At 46.7% G+C, this 17,068-nt stretch overlaps 1 protein-coding gene across 3 annotated transcripts in view; it reads left to right on the forward strand.

Annotated features, from left to right (window-relative positions):
* The first annotated feature begins 798 nt into the window (after positions 1–798).
* Positions 799–17,068, forward strand: part of LOC142493710 (glutathione S-transferase-like) — a 42,582-nt gene continuing 26,312 nt past the window's right edge. For 2 of the 3 annotated variants that reach the window (XM_075598201.1, XM_075598202.1), the window contains exon 1: positions 11,071–11,593. Coding sequence is in view for 1 of the 3 variants with exons in the window: in XM_075598200.1 (XP_075454315.1) it covers positions 856–959 (104 nt within the window). In the remaining 2 variants the exon portion in view is untranslated. Of the gene's footprint in view, positions 960–11,070; positions 11,594–17,068 lie in introns of those variants that run through there. The other variant, XM_075598200.1, reaches the window with a different exon arrangement.

Genomic DNA, 17,068 nt, shown 5'->3' on the forward strand with positions numbered 1-17,068 from the left:
ACACAAAGTGCAGTTCCACATCGGAGCACAATAACAGCAGCAATATGTACAGTATAAACCTTGCTGTTTCATATCTTTCTTTTTAAAGATCAATTCATGTCATTTCTTTGCTGCTTTGTAACACATTGCAAGCTCTCTGGCAGCAAAGCTACTGACCTAATATGTTACTCTATACGCAGTGGTAGAAGTGACTTAATAAAGTAGTGGTAAAGTACTGTGTGGGAGCAGTTCTCTGGGAGCTTCTTTCAGAACGGTTTATACAATATTTATGCTTTAGAAACAAAAACAGAGAGAACCATTCATAAATTGATCCCCCCAACTTTAAAAAAAAGGAGCATTGTAATTGTGCGAATACAAAAAGCAGTGGCACGCCACCCCCCCAGCACCATCTCTCTATTACTACTGTCTATGTCAGTGATTTTTAACTCGGGTTCCACGGAGATTCCTTAGGTCGTGATTATACCGAAAAACGTGCATGGCGTCGCGTGTAGCGGCGCCATGCAGCACCAAAACAAGTAGCATAAATCCAATTAAAGTGCTCACACCGATGGTGACGGTCGTGGCGCGCCGTACTGCCAAGCGGAAGGCTGGGAAAGAGACTTCAAAATGTGTTTTTCTCTGGCTAGGGCCGTGTCAGGGCCACGCCTCCGCCACGCCTCCAAGCCTCCTCTCCCCTGTCTCCCCAGTATAATCCAGATGCCGCTCGGCGGCAGCGCAGGGTGACGTCACAGGATAGCACTGCTGCCCTGCAGCTCTTGGTAAAACCAAGTCCTTGTGGGTTCTGTGGCTGACTGAGGGAGAACTGGGCTAACTGTCCAAACTGTCCAGGACAGTCCAGGGCCCCGCGGCTCCCCAATGCGGCCCCAGGCCTACACTGCAAACCCCCCAACCAGTCTGTGCCGAAAGTCCAACTTCCGTCCTCACAACCGGTGCAGCACCGAAGGCCTCCTCACCCCAAGGTAACATTCTTGGGGAGGGGGAGAAGTGTGTGTGTTATTGGGGGGGGGGGGGAGTAGAGAGGGAGGGTGAGGGTTCTCCAGTATTTCACAATATACCATTATAGGTTTACTTTACCTTAAAATGGTTGAAAACCACTGGTCTATGCATGTTGCTTACTCTTTTTATGTGTCTTGTTTAGAGAGCACTTCGGGTCACAGAGCAAAACTATATTTCAAGTTACCAGTCAGCAGTTAGTTCTCCAGCTTGTCAGTGCTGTGGATATCTTCCAGGAAGGATTAATGTGCTTGTGACTGATAGAGTTCACATGAGAATGTACTTCACGTTTATTCATATGGACAGACATGATAACCACTAACATGTTACTCCTCCGATTCGTACCTGAAATGAACTCGCGGGTCACAGAAGCCATCTGAGGGAAAAAAGGCAAAGTAAATAATAAACATGTATTTCAAAATATTTTTGCTTGGTTCACAGCTTTCGATTTCTAATAGATCATAAAACAGGCCATCTTTAGTTAGAGATTTTTTTTTAATAGATATTGACATTTGTTTAAATTACCAAAAAACAAACAAACAAACTACAAAACAGCAGTCTCTGTTCTTATAGATTATAGGGCACACATACCATGTTTCACTCCCTATCTGGCGATATTTAACTGAAAGCTTGTGAAATTGCAAAACCTAAGACTCATTCGGTGACATGATTAACCCATTAAGACTTGGCAAAATGTTTGACGAAAACACAAATTTAAAAAAAAAAAGTACTACTGCATTTTTGCATGTCTCTAGTATTCAAATGCACTATCAAATAGCTTGCACTTTACACCAACGAATATACGAGTCAAAGAAAACAGAGTTGATACTGTAATTATTTAGCAAATGTGTAATCACACCTTTACTTCTCACATTTAGTGGCTAATTCAATATACTTAGAGCAGGGGTGCGCAAACTGGGGGGCGCAAAATTTGTCTGAGGGGCGGGGGCTGTTGCAGAGGTCCCGCGCTCTTCCCCCAGGCATTTAAATTAAATGCAGGGGGATCGCGTGAGGCCCCTGCAACAATAAAACGTACCGGGATTCAGACGTCTCCACGGCAATGCGGCGGCAAATGACGCAGCGGGGTCATGTGACGTGACGTCACAGGCGTCAAATGACACCACGGGTCACATGACCTGATGTTACGTGACACCGGAGCGTCATTTGACGCAGCTGCCAGGTAAGAGGGGGGGGGGGGGTAGGCCTTGAGCTCCGGAGCAGGCAGACAGGGGGGCGCAGCAGGAAACGTTTGCGCTCCCCTGACTTAAAGAAACAGAATTCCCCAAAAATAGAAGACTCTACTTACAAGACGTCTAGCAACTAGGTAACCATTTGTTCAAGAGCAAGCAACATTTCAGGTCCAATATGGACATTCCACCTGATGAATGGTTCATGTTGGACCTGACACATTGCTGTTTTTTTTGTTCCTTATTAACATTTTGCAAGCCTCCCTGTAAGTAATAATAAATTCATTTCTTATAGCACTTTTCTCCAAATGGGACTCAAAGTACTTCACAATGACAGTATAGTGCACGGTACAGTATGCAGCACATAAGAATTTTTACTGAAAAAAGTCATTGCCCAAGGTTACGAGGAGCAGACACTGGGAATTGAACCTTGGTCTGCTGATTCAAACTCAGTGTCATTGTGGACAGAGTCAATACCAATACTCACTGAGCCACTGAGCCACTGAGCCACTGAGCCACTGAGCCACTGAGCCACTGAGCCACTGAGCCACTGAGCCACTGAGCCACTGAGCCACTGAGCCACTGAGCCACTGAGCCACTGAGCCACTGAGCCACTGAGCCACTCCTTCTTACTACTTCTTTTGTTGGGGAATTCTATGTCTCTATTTTGTTGTGTCAGATTATTAAGATACTGAATATTTCAATTATCATGACAGGGTGGAAGAGGCCTTTGAGGATATTAGTTATTAAATAATGTTGGGATATTTTCTGAACAGTTAATGTGCTCTTCTGCCTTTCATTAAATGGACATGGAGCAAAAAGTAACAGGCTATTATTATCCAGACTCCCTGGCTGCAGTGGAAACACTGTATGCTAAGAGATAACGGGGAAGGGCATGGTTACAGACCGGTCTGAGCCATGAATGTGCTCACAAGTAGTATTTTTATTTGATGATAATCACCAACAGTTAATGCAAAAATGGACCACGTTTATTCATATGGATTCAAACGATAACCAATAAAGTGCAACTCCACTTTTTTTTACTTTTTTTTTAACCTGGAATGAATTTAGGGTGTCATTTATTAAATGTCTCCCAGCTGTACAAACTGGCATAATGAAACGGCACCAAACGTATTAAGGAGAAACATTCTCTTTGAAACCACACTGATTTTCTTGATTGATAAATTTGGTTCAGCGTTTTTACACCAGTTTTGCCGCTGGGCCAGGACACCTCCCTTAAGCTGAGGCCCCAGTACCTCCGCAGACGCGCGCCCGCGAGGCTGGCGGCGCGTACAGAAGATTCCCCGGTCTGCAGTGAGCTGCAGGAAGAGAGACCGGGGGGGGGGGGGGGAACGTGACGGGGGAGTGACGGGGCGCGGCCATGACGTCACCCGGCAGGTTCGACCGCATTGGCGGGGGGCGTGGCTTAGCGCTCCGTCGCGAGTCCTGCTCTCAATTCTATTGAGAGCAGGAGCAACTCTCGCCACAGCGCTGCGGCCCCCCCTCGCAGCGGGCCCTGCGCCATTGAGGGGAGGGCTCCCATCCCTGCAGCGTCAGTAGCCAGCGGGGACCAGGCCTTAGAGGTTACATATGGAAAAAGACAAAGCCACTGAAACAGATGCATATGTAACAATCAATGTTAAAATGAATATACTAAACACCTGTTAAAATAATTTCCTCCACACCTTTTTAACAACTTTATTTTATATTGCACTTTTCTCCCAATGGAACTCAAAGCGCTTCACAAGTACAGTATAGTGCGCAGTACGGAACACGTAGGATGTTTACAGACACAGTCCTTGCCCAGTTGAGTTTACAATCAATGTTTTTGGTGCCTGAGGCACAGGGAGATAAAGTGACTTGCCCAAGGTCACAAATCGGGATTATGAACTAGGATCTTCTGCGTCACACTCCATTTCAGAGCCTCCAGCTCACTGAGCCACTCCTTCTACCTCACCTGTGTCACTCCTTCTACCTCACCTGTGTCACTCCTTCTACCTCACCTGTGTCACTCCTTTTACCTCACCTGTGTCACTCCTTCTACCTCACCTGTGTCACTCCTTTTACCTCACCTGTGTCACTCCTTCTACCTCACCTGTGTCACTCCTTCTACCTCACCTGTGTCACTCCTTTTACCTCACCTATGTCACTTATTCAGTTTTTGCATATCTGAATAACTGGTCCAGTTACTTCTGTTATAAAGTATTCACATTTAAATAGAAGCAAAAATACTTTGGAAATACATTAGACTGCATCCCCGCTGGCGCTGACCGCGTTTATGCTTGAGAGCGGTGACGTCAGCAACTCTCTAAGCACGAGCGCTGGGTGTCCTGTCTATTTTGCAAGCGGGAGCAGGGTGGGGGGGGGGGGGGGGCGTTGGGGGCATGTTGAGCATGCTTCAAAGTCACTTTTTGTGTCTCCTCAAGCGCCAATCTTGGGAAAGCGTGCGTGAGCGGGGACGTCAACATAAAGAGTACAGATGTAAAAGTGGCAAGCGCCGAGCGCACAGCACGCTCAGTGTCAGCAGGGACGCAGCCTTCGAAATAATTGAATAATTATTGTGCAGTGAAGGTCCAATAAATTATAGGAATGAGATGTTGAATTGTATTCCTCCACTCACATATTTATTTATAAAATGTTTTACCAGAAAGTAATACTGTACATTGAGAATTACCTCTCGTTTTCAAGTATGTCCTGGGCATAGAGTTATAATGACAAATAATACATGGTTGCATTACATGAACAGAGGTTATACAGTCAATGCACAGACATTTCATGGAAAGTTAGAGATATGATTATTGGCGTATGTAACCTTTACAGACAATATCAAAATTGTATTAGAAGAGGTAGGAAAAGCCTACGTGTTAGATAAGCCTATGTGTTAGAAGAGGCCCTGCCTCAAGGAGCTTACAATCTATAAGCCCAGGTAAATTGGAAAATTGGGTACAGGTGATATTCTTTGTTGATTGACAGCAGCAGCATCAGATACATAAACAGCTAGGAGGCAGGAGCTGGTGAAGATTCATTGCTACACATTTGACTTTGAAAAACCACATCTTAAAGTATGTTATTTTGCACACAGTTGCATAGACAGGGACATAGTCTGTTTGATTGTAAATTATATGCAAGTGACCAAGTAGGCATAGTCCATATGCTAACAATAATGTTGAATAAGTCATTTTTTCATGTTATCCCTGAGGTTCAAGATACATTTACCATCCTGATGTTAAGAACAGCAGGATGAGAAGTTTATGGTGCCTTTTAAGACCAGCTTCTAGTGACGCAAAAGCAGCGCAGATACCTACAGTACTTTGCCCTATATTTAATATAAATGGAGGACATATGCGAACCTTCTTACCCAAGTCTCTAAATTAGCATTAATAATACAAAAATCAGCATCAGATTTACCAAACTAAATGTATTCCATTAAAACAATGTTTTTTTTTTCTATTGATAATTCAATGTGCCCTTTTTAAGTATGCGTTTTGTAGTTGGGAGGCTTTTTATAAATAGCCCATCTAATTGTTATATAAGACACACACCTTAGGGTTATTTGTACACAATTATGAGCTTTTGATGCAGAGGGACGTGGAGCTCACAATTTGGTCTGAACAATGACAGGGAAGCCTTTACCTTTAGTAAATTGTATCAGGCAAACAATAGCAAACATGTCAAGCATTCTGCATGATGATCAGCATTTGTGCCACATTCTAACACATGTAAATAATCACCTGTTTCCACTTAAGGCTGCGGATATAGTAGGTGCACGCGTGACGGAGCATGTGGCGTCGTGCACGCCTGCCCCAGAGGCGATCAGTGGCCGATGGGGAGGGGGAGATGCAATGGGAAGGTGTGTTGGAGGCGTGCCGTGACGTCACATGAGCGGATCGCCCTCCTTGGCTGAACCGCTCACTTGACCCGGCTGTCGCACGACAAAATCAACTTATTTTGTCTGCGCGCACGGTCGTGCTTCATTGCGTGCTCTATGGCCTGCCACATAGAGGTATGGCCTTTTGCGTGCGCCGTCGTGCGCATGATCACAGGGATTATGGATGCGACCTTACAGTAATTCAGCAAGTAAAATACACATTGAGCAGTTTGTAACTAAACTGCATTGCATTTGCAACATGACTTGTGCTGTATTATATCACAAATAGTTGTACTTTGTGCAATCCAATAATATGTTTACTCCATTATGTGTATGTAACCGTGTTTCATACCCTACATATCTTTAGCAGTGCAGCGCCTCCATCTGCCGTAGGCCTAGGGAACTGAAGATGATCTCCCACGGTAGAACCGATTACCTCTCACCCCCAGTAAGATCACACACCAGGCTGGAGGTATATCAACAGGAACGGTTTATTGTCCTCACTGTACAGCACAGTAACAAGGCAGAGTTCTGCCCAATGCAGTCTCTCAGCTATCGCTGAAGAATAGTCCCTGGACCTTCACTACAGGCCAAGGGCACCCGCAGCAGTCCCAGCACTTCCCTGCACCTCTAGCAGAGGCAGAGGTGTGGTACACACTCACTCTCCCCCGGAGGGAAGAGGACCAGAGAAGGACCAATACTCTGGCTCTTGGCTGTGTGACCTGCCCCTCTCAAGTGGCTAGAGGCACTACTGAATTTGGTGCGGCAGTGCCCTTAATTACAACCAGGAGGTGGGCACCAGGTCTGTCTCATGATTGGTCATGCCCAGGCCTGATGTCACCGCCTCCCGCTGTCACTCAAGTGCAGCACCAAGGAGGAGGACAACCCCATATCAACTACTGGCAAGGCATGCTTGTACCAGGAATTACTGCCAGGAGGAAAAGCTGATTAGTTGCAATAGATGGCATGACTACATGTATATGAAACCATACATTTAAAATGTAATAAATACTGTCACATCAACAATTTAATACTTTAATACAGGGGTGCGTGTCATGGGAGACCAGGTTATTTACATCTTTTTACCGGGATCATTCATTGGGCAAAACAAGGTTGTGAAATAAATTGTAATTTATTCGGCATAAATTCACTTACACACAAAGAAACACAAAATACAGACGAAAAGACGCACTTACTTTAAGGCTAGGGTTGAAAACTAGACTTTCCTAGGTGCAGGGAACTCTATGGGAGAGTTTTACCCTGACTGGGACTTAGCCTGGCATCTCCTGGAACCCAAATCGGCATAAAATTCTATACGCCACCACTACAGTCTCTTCTGAGAACTGGGCCCTCCAGACCGTGTCAGCCCAAATCTCCTGGAACTCAAATCAGCATAAAATCCCAGCCACGACCGCTACATTCGATTTTGAGAACTTTGGTGCAAAATGCTGGACTTAGTCTCTGGCGGGCAGGCTTTTCAGGCTTGAAATCGAAACCGGCTGCTTTTCTATTACAAACGAAGCATCTTTGAAAAGCCCGCCCGCACTCTTTCATTTCAGACTCAAGGGGAACACACGATCTGATTGGCTCATGGCTTCTTATAGTATTCTCTTCTTCATTCACAAAATAGAAGCAGAGCGGACAGCCAATCAGTGAGTGGGAACTTTCTCAAACAGCCAATCGGAAACGAGCCGGCTGGAAAAGCCAGGGCAGCGGGAAATTCTAAACAGCAAAGGGGCATGCGCAAGGCTGCCACATACCCCCCCACCCCCAAGCCATCCCAATGCCACCCGCTGGGCAGGCTCCACTAGGTCTGACAGAACAAGTGGCATCCCGGAGAACTGCCATTGATATCCGGACCTAATACTCCAGCTTTCCCCACTGACCAAATGCTGTTCACACCTCTGGATATCCTCTGGCTGCTTTGAACTCCGATGTCCAGTAGACATACAGGCGCCTATGGGTTTGCACGGGCTGCCTGTTTGGACATGGGTTCCGAATGTAAAAACATATTACAATACATTAAAGTATATTGTAATACACTCTGAGTCTTGTGGTACAGGGAACAGAAAAGGAAAAATGTCCCCCCCTCCCTCAACCTCAACCAATATGGCACCCACAAACCATATACTGGTTGTTGGTCACCTTGGCCATAGCTGGGGTAACCCCATTAACCTACAGTAGGGATTCCCTCAGCTACAGGAATACATATTTATCCCGGTGCCTCATTCTCCTTTCTGGGCTGTGCTGAAGCAGGGTACCCTAGTGGTGAGTCGCGCTTATGTTTTCAAGGGGAAGTATTGCTGGGACAATGTGCCTACATGTATCCGAGAATCAGGCATGATTCCTGGGTACATTTATTGGGGAACCAGGTAACTCTGGACCCCAACCTCCTAGGCACATTCTGTTAATGTTTCCTCCGCAAACCACCTCCCCCCCTTGAAACTCATACACTAGCAATCCCTGTGGGAAAAACACAAAAAGTGCTTTTATTACCGACAGTATAATGCAGTAATACAATATTACTGGGCCCAAGCGCTAACTCTCTGGGACCATTATACACGGAGCAGGGGTAACCAAAACGGGCTTGACCTTTATTATAGAGCCCGGTTACCCCCTCCCGTCACAGTGCGCAAACATTTTGCCTTGCGCCCCCCTGCCTGCTCTCCCCACTGCTCTGAAGTGTGTAATGACGCAGCGTTGCTGCCATGGTGAGTAAGTGAAGTTGCAGAGGCCTTGAGCTGTCCCCCGGCATTAAATGCCTTGGGGAAGAGGGCGGGACCTCTGCACTCACCGTGCCCCCCCCCCCCAAAAGGGGGGGCACCCCTGCTCTAATATTTAGACATTTAAAGCATTATTATTTAAAAAAATATTTTTAAAAAATTGTAAACATAAAAATAAGAATTAGTTAAAGATTTCTAATTTGGGAAAGAAGGTAAGATAAACATTTGAAAATGAGCAATGAAAGTGTGAATGATGATAAACATGCATTGCTTTTTAGGCTGCGGTCCCAGTCAGCACTGGAGCATCTGCGCCCGACGGGGGGCAGCGCGTGCACAGCGCTGCACCGCGATTTGCGGTCCTGGGAGAGAGGGAGCGTTTTCGACGGGAGGGGGCGTGGTGGGTGGGTTTGCAGGGGCGTGGCCATGACCTCACGCGGCTGGTTCGCCCTCATTGGCTGAACCGCCGGAGGGGGCGTGGCCACGCCTCCGTCTCAAACTCTGAGCTTAAATTCCCGTCTCAGTGAAAACCTGTCGCGCACCGCTGGGGAAATGTGCGCGACAGGGTGGTAACTGGGACCGCACTGACTGGGGGGGGGGGGGCGGAGCTTGAACACACAGCGCATAGAAGGTACTGGGGCCGCGGCCTTAGGCTTGTAATGTAGAGTGTGCGTGTGCGGGCACGGCGTTGCGCGTGGCACGGGCATTTCGTTGGTAGAGGGTGTGCGGCTAGGGGGCATGGCTATGTCGTGGCTTGGTTCATAGCGTCACGTGGCGTGGCGACAGTGCGAAAATACAATTTCTCTGGTCTGCCATGCCACCGCGCCCGTGTCTCAACGTCAGCCTCCCACGGTCAATTGTAATTGACGCGCGCGCACAATAAGGCTAAGGCCCCGCTCCCAGAGTCAGCGCACCTGCGCTGCTGACAGGCGGTGCGCTGAGATACACAGACCGCGATCTGCGGTCTGTAGGGAGCGGGAGCCGGAGCGGGAGGTGGGCGGGAGGTGGGAGGTTTGATCGGGAGGTGGGCGGGAGGTGGGAGGTTTGATCGGGAGGTGGGCGGGAGGTGGGCGGTTTGACAGGGAGGGGGGGCGTGGCTTGAGCGGAGGGACCCGCTACTCTCCCCCCCCTCCCTCCACGGACTCGGGCTGGAAGGTAAGTTTAAACACACACACGCAGGCACTCATTCATACACACGCGCACACACACACACACACACACAGGCAGGCACTCACGCACTCATACACACACACACACACAGACAGAGGCAGGCACTCGGGCACACACACACACAGACAGGCACTCACGCACTCAGACACATACACACACAGACAGGCACGCACTCAGACACACACACAGAGAAAGGCACTCACCTGCTTTCACTCCACACTCCTCCCCGCTCCCCGAAGCCTCTCCTCCTCCCGAAGCCTCCCCTCCCCATTGGCTCACAGCCACACACGTCACGCGTCAAAGCTAGAAAACACCATTCTCTGGTGTCTCCAGCGGCTGACGCGCTACAGCGTGTAGTGCTCTGTGCAGCCAGGGGGGACCGGGACCAGCTCGCGAGGATTCCCCTGCTGGTGGGGAACTCGCGACCCGCCGCCCGCGCCAACGAGCGCAGCGGGACCGAGGCCTAAGGGGTGCAACAGCGCTCTCTATATTACAGGCCTAAGATGAGTATGAAAAGAAAGGCACACTGCCACGTGCAGCGCCTCACTTGGATGTGTCTGCAGACTTGGAGCTTGTACTACCCTACGTTTCTCCTACAATGGGAGCTTGAGCTTGTTTGGAGGTTCTAGCAGGGGAGCGCAGCTACTCGTATACCCTTGACTGAAGATCAATGCTTCTCTACCGGGGGGTTGCCATCCTCTGCGACCGAGCGCACAGCTTCGGGAGGGACGCACATGGAGTGGTGAGGGAGGAAGGGGACACCCGCCTAGCCAGCCAGATCAGCCGAATCAACCCTAGCGATCAATGGGGTGACAGATGTCGCAGCCAGATCGCCCTCACATCCATAGCTAAACGATAACCAAATTTGTATATATGTCTCCTCTGAAGCTACCTTACCAAGCATAGGGAGAACAAGTTGGTCATATTACACGGTTACATGCAAAACAAGTCAAAAGCACTTCCTTATATGATATCTGCAAACATATTATCGCGATTATGCTGCAAAACCTGATTATATGTGTTTATCGCCTGTGTATTTCAAAGTCTGGCTATGCAAATCTCCTCCCATCCGATTGGATGCCTTGGCCCGGCCCCCTCCATGTTCTGCTTCATTCAGACTGCTATCTCCATGCCCCTGCATCAACTTCAGTCACTGCGCACACTCTGCAAAGGAAGAACTGCAGGTCTTCTCTCTATTACATTCACTGCTCACACTCTGCAAAGGAAGAACTGCAGGTCTTCTCTCTATTACATTCACTGCTCACACTCTGCAAAGGAAGAACTGCAGGTCTTCTCTCTATTACATTCACTGCTCACACTCTGCAAAGGAAGAACTGCAGGTCTTCTCTCTATTACATTCACTGCTCACACTCTGCAAAGGAAGAACTGCAGGTCTTCTCTCTATTACATTCACTGCTCACACTCTGCAAAGGAAGAACTGCAGGTCTTCTCTCTATTACATTCACTGCTCACACTCTGCAAAGGAAGAACTGCAGGTTTTCTCTCTATTACATTCACTGCTCACACTCTGCAAAGGAAGAACTGCAGGTCTTCTCTCTATTACATTCACTGCTCACACTCTGCAAAGGAAGTATCTATCGGCTAATCTGACTTTGTGGCTATTTTTTGTAACACACCAGTTATCTTGATCTAGGGTAAGTGTATTCAAGCAACGCTATCTATTTACATACAAAAGTGCTTGTAATGTCTATGCATGCTTAGGAGTGTGGTTAATCTTGGGACCTTGAGGGGCAAATGGCATAATCATGGAGGTATAAGATTACACTTTGTATCCTCTGCCCATAGCCAGCTTCCCCACTGTTAATGAATTACCTTCAGTATAATCATCTGAAGCAGTGTGAAGTGACATTAGGCTGTGTGACCTGACACCAACTCAAGGCAATGTTTGTATGTTGCTTCTGTTTTACTTCCAGATGCAGCACAAATGCCCATGTCTGCCTGCTGCACTCACTTCAGGTGTGCTGTGTGTGGCTATAGTTTCTAAACGTTAAATTGGGGTAAATAATGGGACAGAGATCTACCTGCTGCAAGCTCTTCAATTTTATTTCTTGATGAATGCAAATATTACATGTTACAATACTGGGATGTTCTGGAAATCACTTGCTTAAATGTGATATATTGGCTTATAAATTAGCGTCCTACTCAAGCCCATATTTAAGGTTGGTAAATAATAACTGTATCCATGTATTTTTCGCAGCCAAACTTGAGAAAGGGATCCAATCTCTCATGTAGTTTTTACTTCCTTGGCTTTCAGGTGATAGCAAAACTGAATCTCTGTGCAGTCTAAACTAAATTGAAGTTTTTCTACTAAAGACTTTAAACATACTGTAAAGTATTAGGGAGATTACGTAGTGAAGTAGATGGGAGCTGTTTTGATGGGAACTTGATATCTCACAGTAAGAGATTTATTTACAGAGCTGAAAACTCTCATTGCCTATACTTATCTTTATCAACATCACACTCCATTGTGTATCTCTATATCTCTCTTATTTAACCCCCTTGCTGACAAGATAGGAATCAAATAATGGACCCCTTTCAAATTATATTAACTTTTGTTACAAAAATTTTTTTTTAGATTATTTTTATATATCTATATCTTTCTCTTATGCGCTCCCTGATTCATATATAATTATATCTAAAGGGATTGTTGATACCTTTGATACCTTTTGGACATTTTGCTCACTAAGTTGTTATACACCATTTTTGATATGCATATGAAGATATGTTCATTCGTTGATTTTATGAAGTTTAATATGTAGTTTTGATGTTAAACATGAGTGTATTGGGTAAAGTTTAATGCTAAACTTATTAAGTGGGACTTGGGACTTGGTTTCTCATTCCATGTAAACTTTCAAGATATGTTTTTATGATTCTGTCACTTTTTAAGATGGGGGGGGTGTATTTAAACTTCTGGTTTTCTCTCCATCTGTGTGGACCCTCTGAGGAAGCGCTATGTGCCACACGAAACACGTTAGGCTGGGGCCATGGTGCCTTCGCCCGTGCGGTGGCATGCGGAGGCTGGTCAGTGAGCGGGCACTTACCTGGCCGCGGTGGGCGTGCCTTTGGGGCGTGTCTAGGGGCGTCACGGAGCTGGTTCGCCCTCATTGGCGAACTGCTCACGTGACCGGACTGTCGCGCCAAGAAATCAATTTGAACTGATTTCTTGGGCAGCGCGCGTCCCCTCCCACCTCCACACGCACGCCACATGGACGCGAACACTGCCTTAATGCAGTCTGTTCACTCAGCGTGCTGACACCTCCGCACAGTCTGCGGTACCGTGGCCCCAACCGTGGCCTATTCCCATTGAATTCATGTGTATAATTTTTGAGATGATTTGCAAATAAAACTTGCCAATTGTATTATGATGTGCCTGGGTAGGGTTGCCAGGTGGCTTCTCCAAAAATACTGGACGCAATGGTGAAAGGTGCTTCAGGTCCCTATGTCCAGGGAGGAAAATACCGGACACATACATGTACAGTATTACAGTACCTCTCATTTTTTACTGGACAGAGTGTCCAAATACAGGACAGTCCAGTTCAGGACCGAACACCTGGCAACCCTATGTCTGGGACCCCATCAGTGACGGCTGCAGAGTGCGATATCATCACGTTCTTGCCCCTTCCCTGAACGTGCCTAGTTGTGCAATACGGTGCAGGCTCCTATCATTGTATAGTAGGCATACTTTTTAACCCAGGCCTGGTCTGCACTTTGCTCTTCCATCCAATATTAGTGTTGGTGGGATGTCCAGCTTTTATATTCTCTGCAAGTATCATCTGGCTATTTTTTTTTTTTAATTACAAGCCAATATTTCTGAAATAAAATCCTCTCTTACATAGTCTTGTCAGTTAACAAGGGAGTGATTTGTGTACAGTATCCAAACGCAAAGAACACACTCTTAATTACTGTTGGCTAAGCAATGTCAAACCCTGCAACATTTTCCAGCTATTTTGTCTTTAGTTTTCTGCTTGTCCTCCTCTTTCAGCTCAGGATCATTTAGACTTTTGATTTGCTCCTATTAATTATGATGCAAAACCCACTTCCCAGTTCTATTCAAGCTATTGGGACTGAAACTCTCTCTAGCACGGGGAACGGGGTTCCCATCATATTGAAAAAAGGTCATATGAGATTAGCAAGGAGAACAGGGAGCACAGAGAACTTCCATATAGCATTACACACAGTTATGAAAACTGGTAGAAGAAGGTTTTTAACCCTTCCACCACCTCATGAAAAGTATCCTGTTGCTTATACAGTACTAGGTGTGTAGTGATCTTTGGGGATAGAGCAGAATGGACAGTCATCTAAGGACCATTAAAAATGACTCCTTAGGCCGCGTTTATAGCGACGGTGACGTGACCGATGACGTCACCCGTTGCCGTTGCCACTGGCGAAAGTTGCACTTCAGTTTGAAGCGACGTCGCTGGCGACAAGGCCAGTGACGTCCCGAAGGGGGCGGACAGAGTGCAGTAGGCGCTCTGTGAATGGCGTAGAGACAGTCACGTGGCAACTGTCTCTCCCAAAATCAAATTTCAATGGCTTCAAAAATTTTCATCGCTGTCGCGCTTACTATAAGTGCATGCGACGCATCCAATGTATTTGTTGTGGCGCAACGTCGCCGGGCACTATAAGCACAGCCTTATGGTGCATACGTGTGGGAAATGAAAGTTCATTATCTATTTATGTATTAGAAATTAAAAGTGAGTTATTTTTCAAAAGTAATTCTTGAAAACAACAAAAAAAGTTCTCGAGAAGGGCGTTCTTGTGATGTCATTGGCATTTACATGACATCTTGCACAACTCACCTTTTCTCCGTGTGACGCAGGCAGCAAAATTAGATTGGAAGCTCCCCAGGTAACCAGCTTATTGTGGCTGCAAAATTGCATGTACAGCGTTTATAGAAGAAAAAGTATAATACAGGCATACCCCGGTTTAAGGACACTCACTTTAAGTACACTCGCGAGTAAGTACATATCGCCCAATAGGCAAACGGCATCTCACGCATGCGCCTGTCGTCACGTCCTGAAGAGCAATGCCAGCTCCTTACCTGTACCGAAGCTGTGCGCAAGCGGGGAGACTATAGAGCCTGTTACACATGCGTTATTTACATCAGTTATGCACGTATATGACGTTTGCAGTACAGTACATGCATAGATAAGTGGGAAAAAGTTAGTGCTTCACTTTAAGTACATTTTCACTTTACATACATGCTTCGGTCCCATTGCGTACGCTAATGCGGGGTATGCCTGTAATATGCAGAGCAAATTTTAGGCCAGGGTTAACTGGCATTGTCTTGAGTGACCGTTAATGCCGGATCCCGCATCAGCACTTCGTGAATCTCCTCCTTGGTGAGGAACCTTGTATGAGCGTGTCTATACCTGTTATAGCATGTCTGTAACTGTTACATGCGCCTATAACATATATTATCTCTTAGGCTGCGCTTATAGTGCCTGGCGACGCGACGTCGCACCATAACAAATTCATTGACTCCATCGCAAGTGCTTATAGTAAGCGCGACGTCGCGCCTAAAAATGTTGACGCCGGGTAAATTTGATTTTTTTAGAGACAATCAGAGAGCGCTACCCGCCCCATTCATGACGTCACTGGCCTTGTCGCCAGCGGCGTCGTTTAAAACGAAAGTATAACTTTCTCTAGTGGCGACGACGACAGTTAACGTCGCCGGCACTATAAGCGCGGCCTTACTGTGCATGCAATGTCTTGTATATAATGTACTGTATACCCTGTTCACTTATGTAACTGTACTTGTAACCATGTATTATTTGTCATAACTCTGTGCCCAGGACATACTTGAAAACGAGAGGTAACTCTCAATGTATTACTTCCTGGTAAAACATGTTATAAATAAATAAATAACGCCTACAGATCTCATTTTAGCAGTGCTGTGTTCCATAGCACTATGGTGTCCTATAGCAGGGGGGGCGCAAACTTTTTTCCCTGCGCCCCCCTACTGGCGGTCCCCTCACTCCTGCGCCCCCTAACCCCCAATCACCTGCGCTCCGGCGTCATGCCGTCACGTTGCCATAGCAACATGATGTCACATGACGCCGCGTTGCCATGGCGATGCAGGAAGGAAGCCGCGGGAGCCTATTTAAGTGAAGGTTTACAGAGGCCCTACAGCTCCCCCGGCACCTAATTTAAGTGCCTTCGGGAAGCGCGGGGCCTCTGTAAACCCCGCGCCCCCCCGCCGGCAGTCTCGCGCCCCCCCCTGGGGGTCGCGCCTTCCAGTTTGCGCACCGCTGGAAGATACCCGGATTTCCACACACAACATTACAAATGTGCAAAACAAATACTGTACATATTTCCGGCGCCCCTCTCTTGGAGAAGTATGCTGCTGGTAAAAGGCTTTGCACAAATCTGTATTTGTGCATTATTCATTTTTCAAGTCCCAATAATTGTTTTTCTGTATTACATTTTGTGCCAGACAAAAATCTCAAACATGAAAACTATATATTGTAGTAATAAATTCACACTACATGATAGGGCAAGGAGTAAAGTAATAGTTGTAGGTACTGTACATACAGTGTGTTCGCTAGGCTGGGCGGCAAATACATTTTGTAAGGGTTGTGTGGTTCTTCAAAAGGATCTACAACAAATTTATTCAGAACGTGAGTTTCTGTGTAGACATTTTAGAGGTGATTTAGTGACCGGAGGTCTCTAGCTCCTGTATTTATTATTGTGGTTATTTTCATTAGTTGAAGGACAGCAATGTGTGGTTAACTCAAAATCAACGTTCTGAGTGAGGGTTAAAGCTCGTCAATCTGCTAGCCCAGGGGTGAGCACAGTCTGCGCCCCCCGCCCCTGCTTGCGTACCCCTCCTTACCTTGTGTCCGGCATTAAATGACGCAGTGGGGTCACGTGACGTCAAAAGACGACGAGGGAAGTTGCAGAGGCCTCACGCGACTCCCCAGCTTTTAATTTAAGTGCCTTGGGGAAGAGCGCAGGGCCTCTGTAACCGCCACGCCACTTTGCGCACCCCTGCGCTGACCCACAAATATTTTACATGCAAGAGGCTAAATCCAACCATGTGTATGTTTCTTTTTAATGTCCAAACAAATGGTTTGACTATTTCTGGGTGTGGCAGGAGAACTTCTCCC

Source organism: Ascaphus truei, chromosome 4 (assembly GCF_040206685.1).
Source record: "Ascaphus truei isolate aAscTru1 chromosome 4, aAscTru1.hap1, whole genome shotgun sequence".
Lineage (NCBI taxonomy): Eukaryota > Metazoa > Chordata > Amphibia > Anura > Ascaphidae > Ascaphus > Ascaphus truei.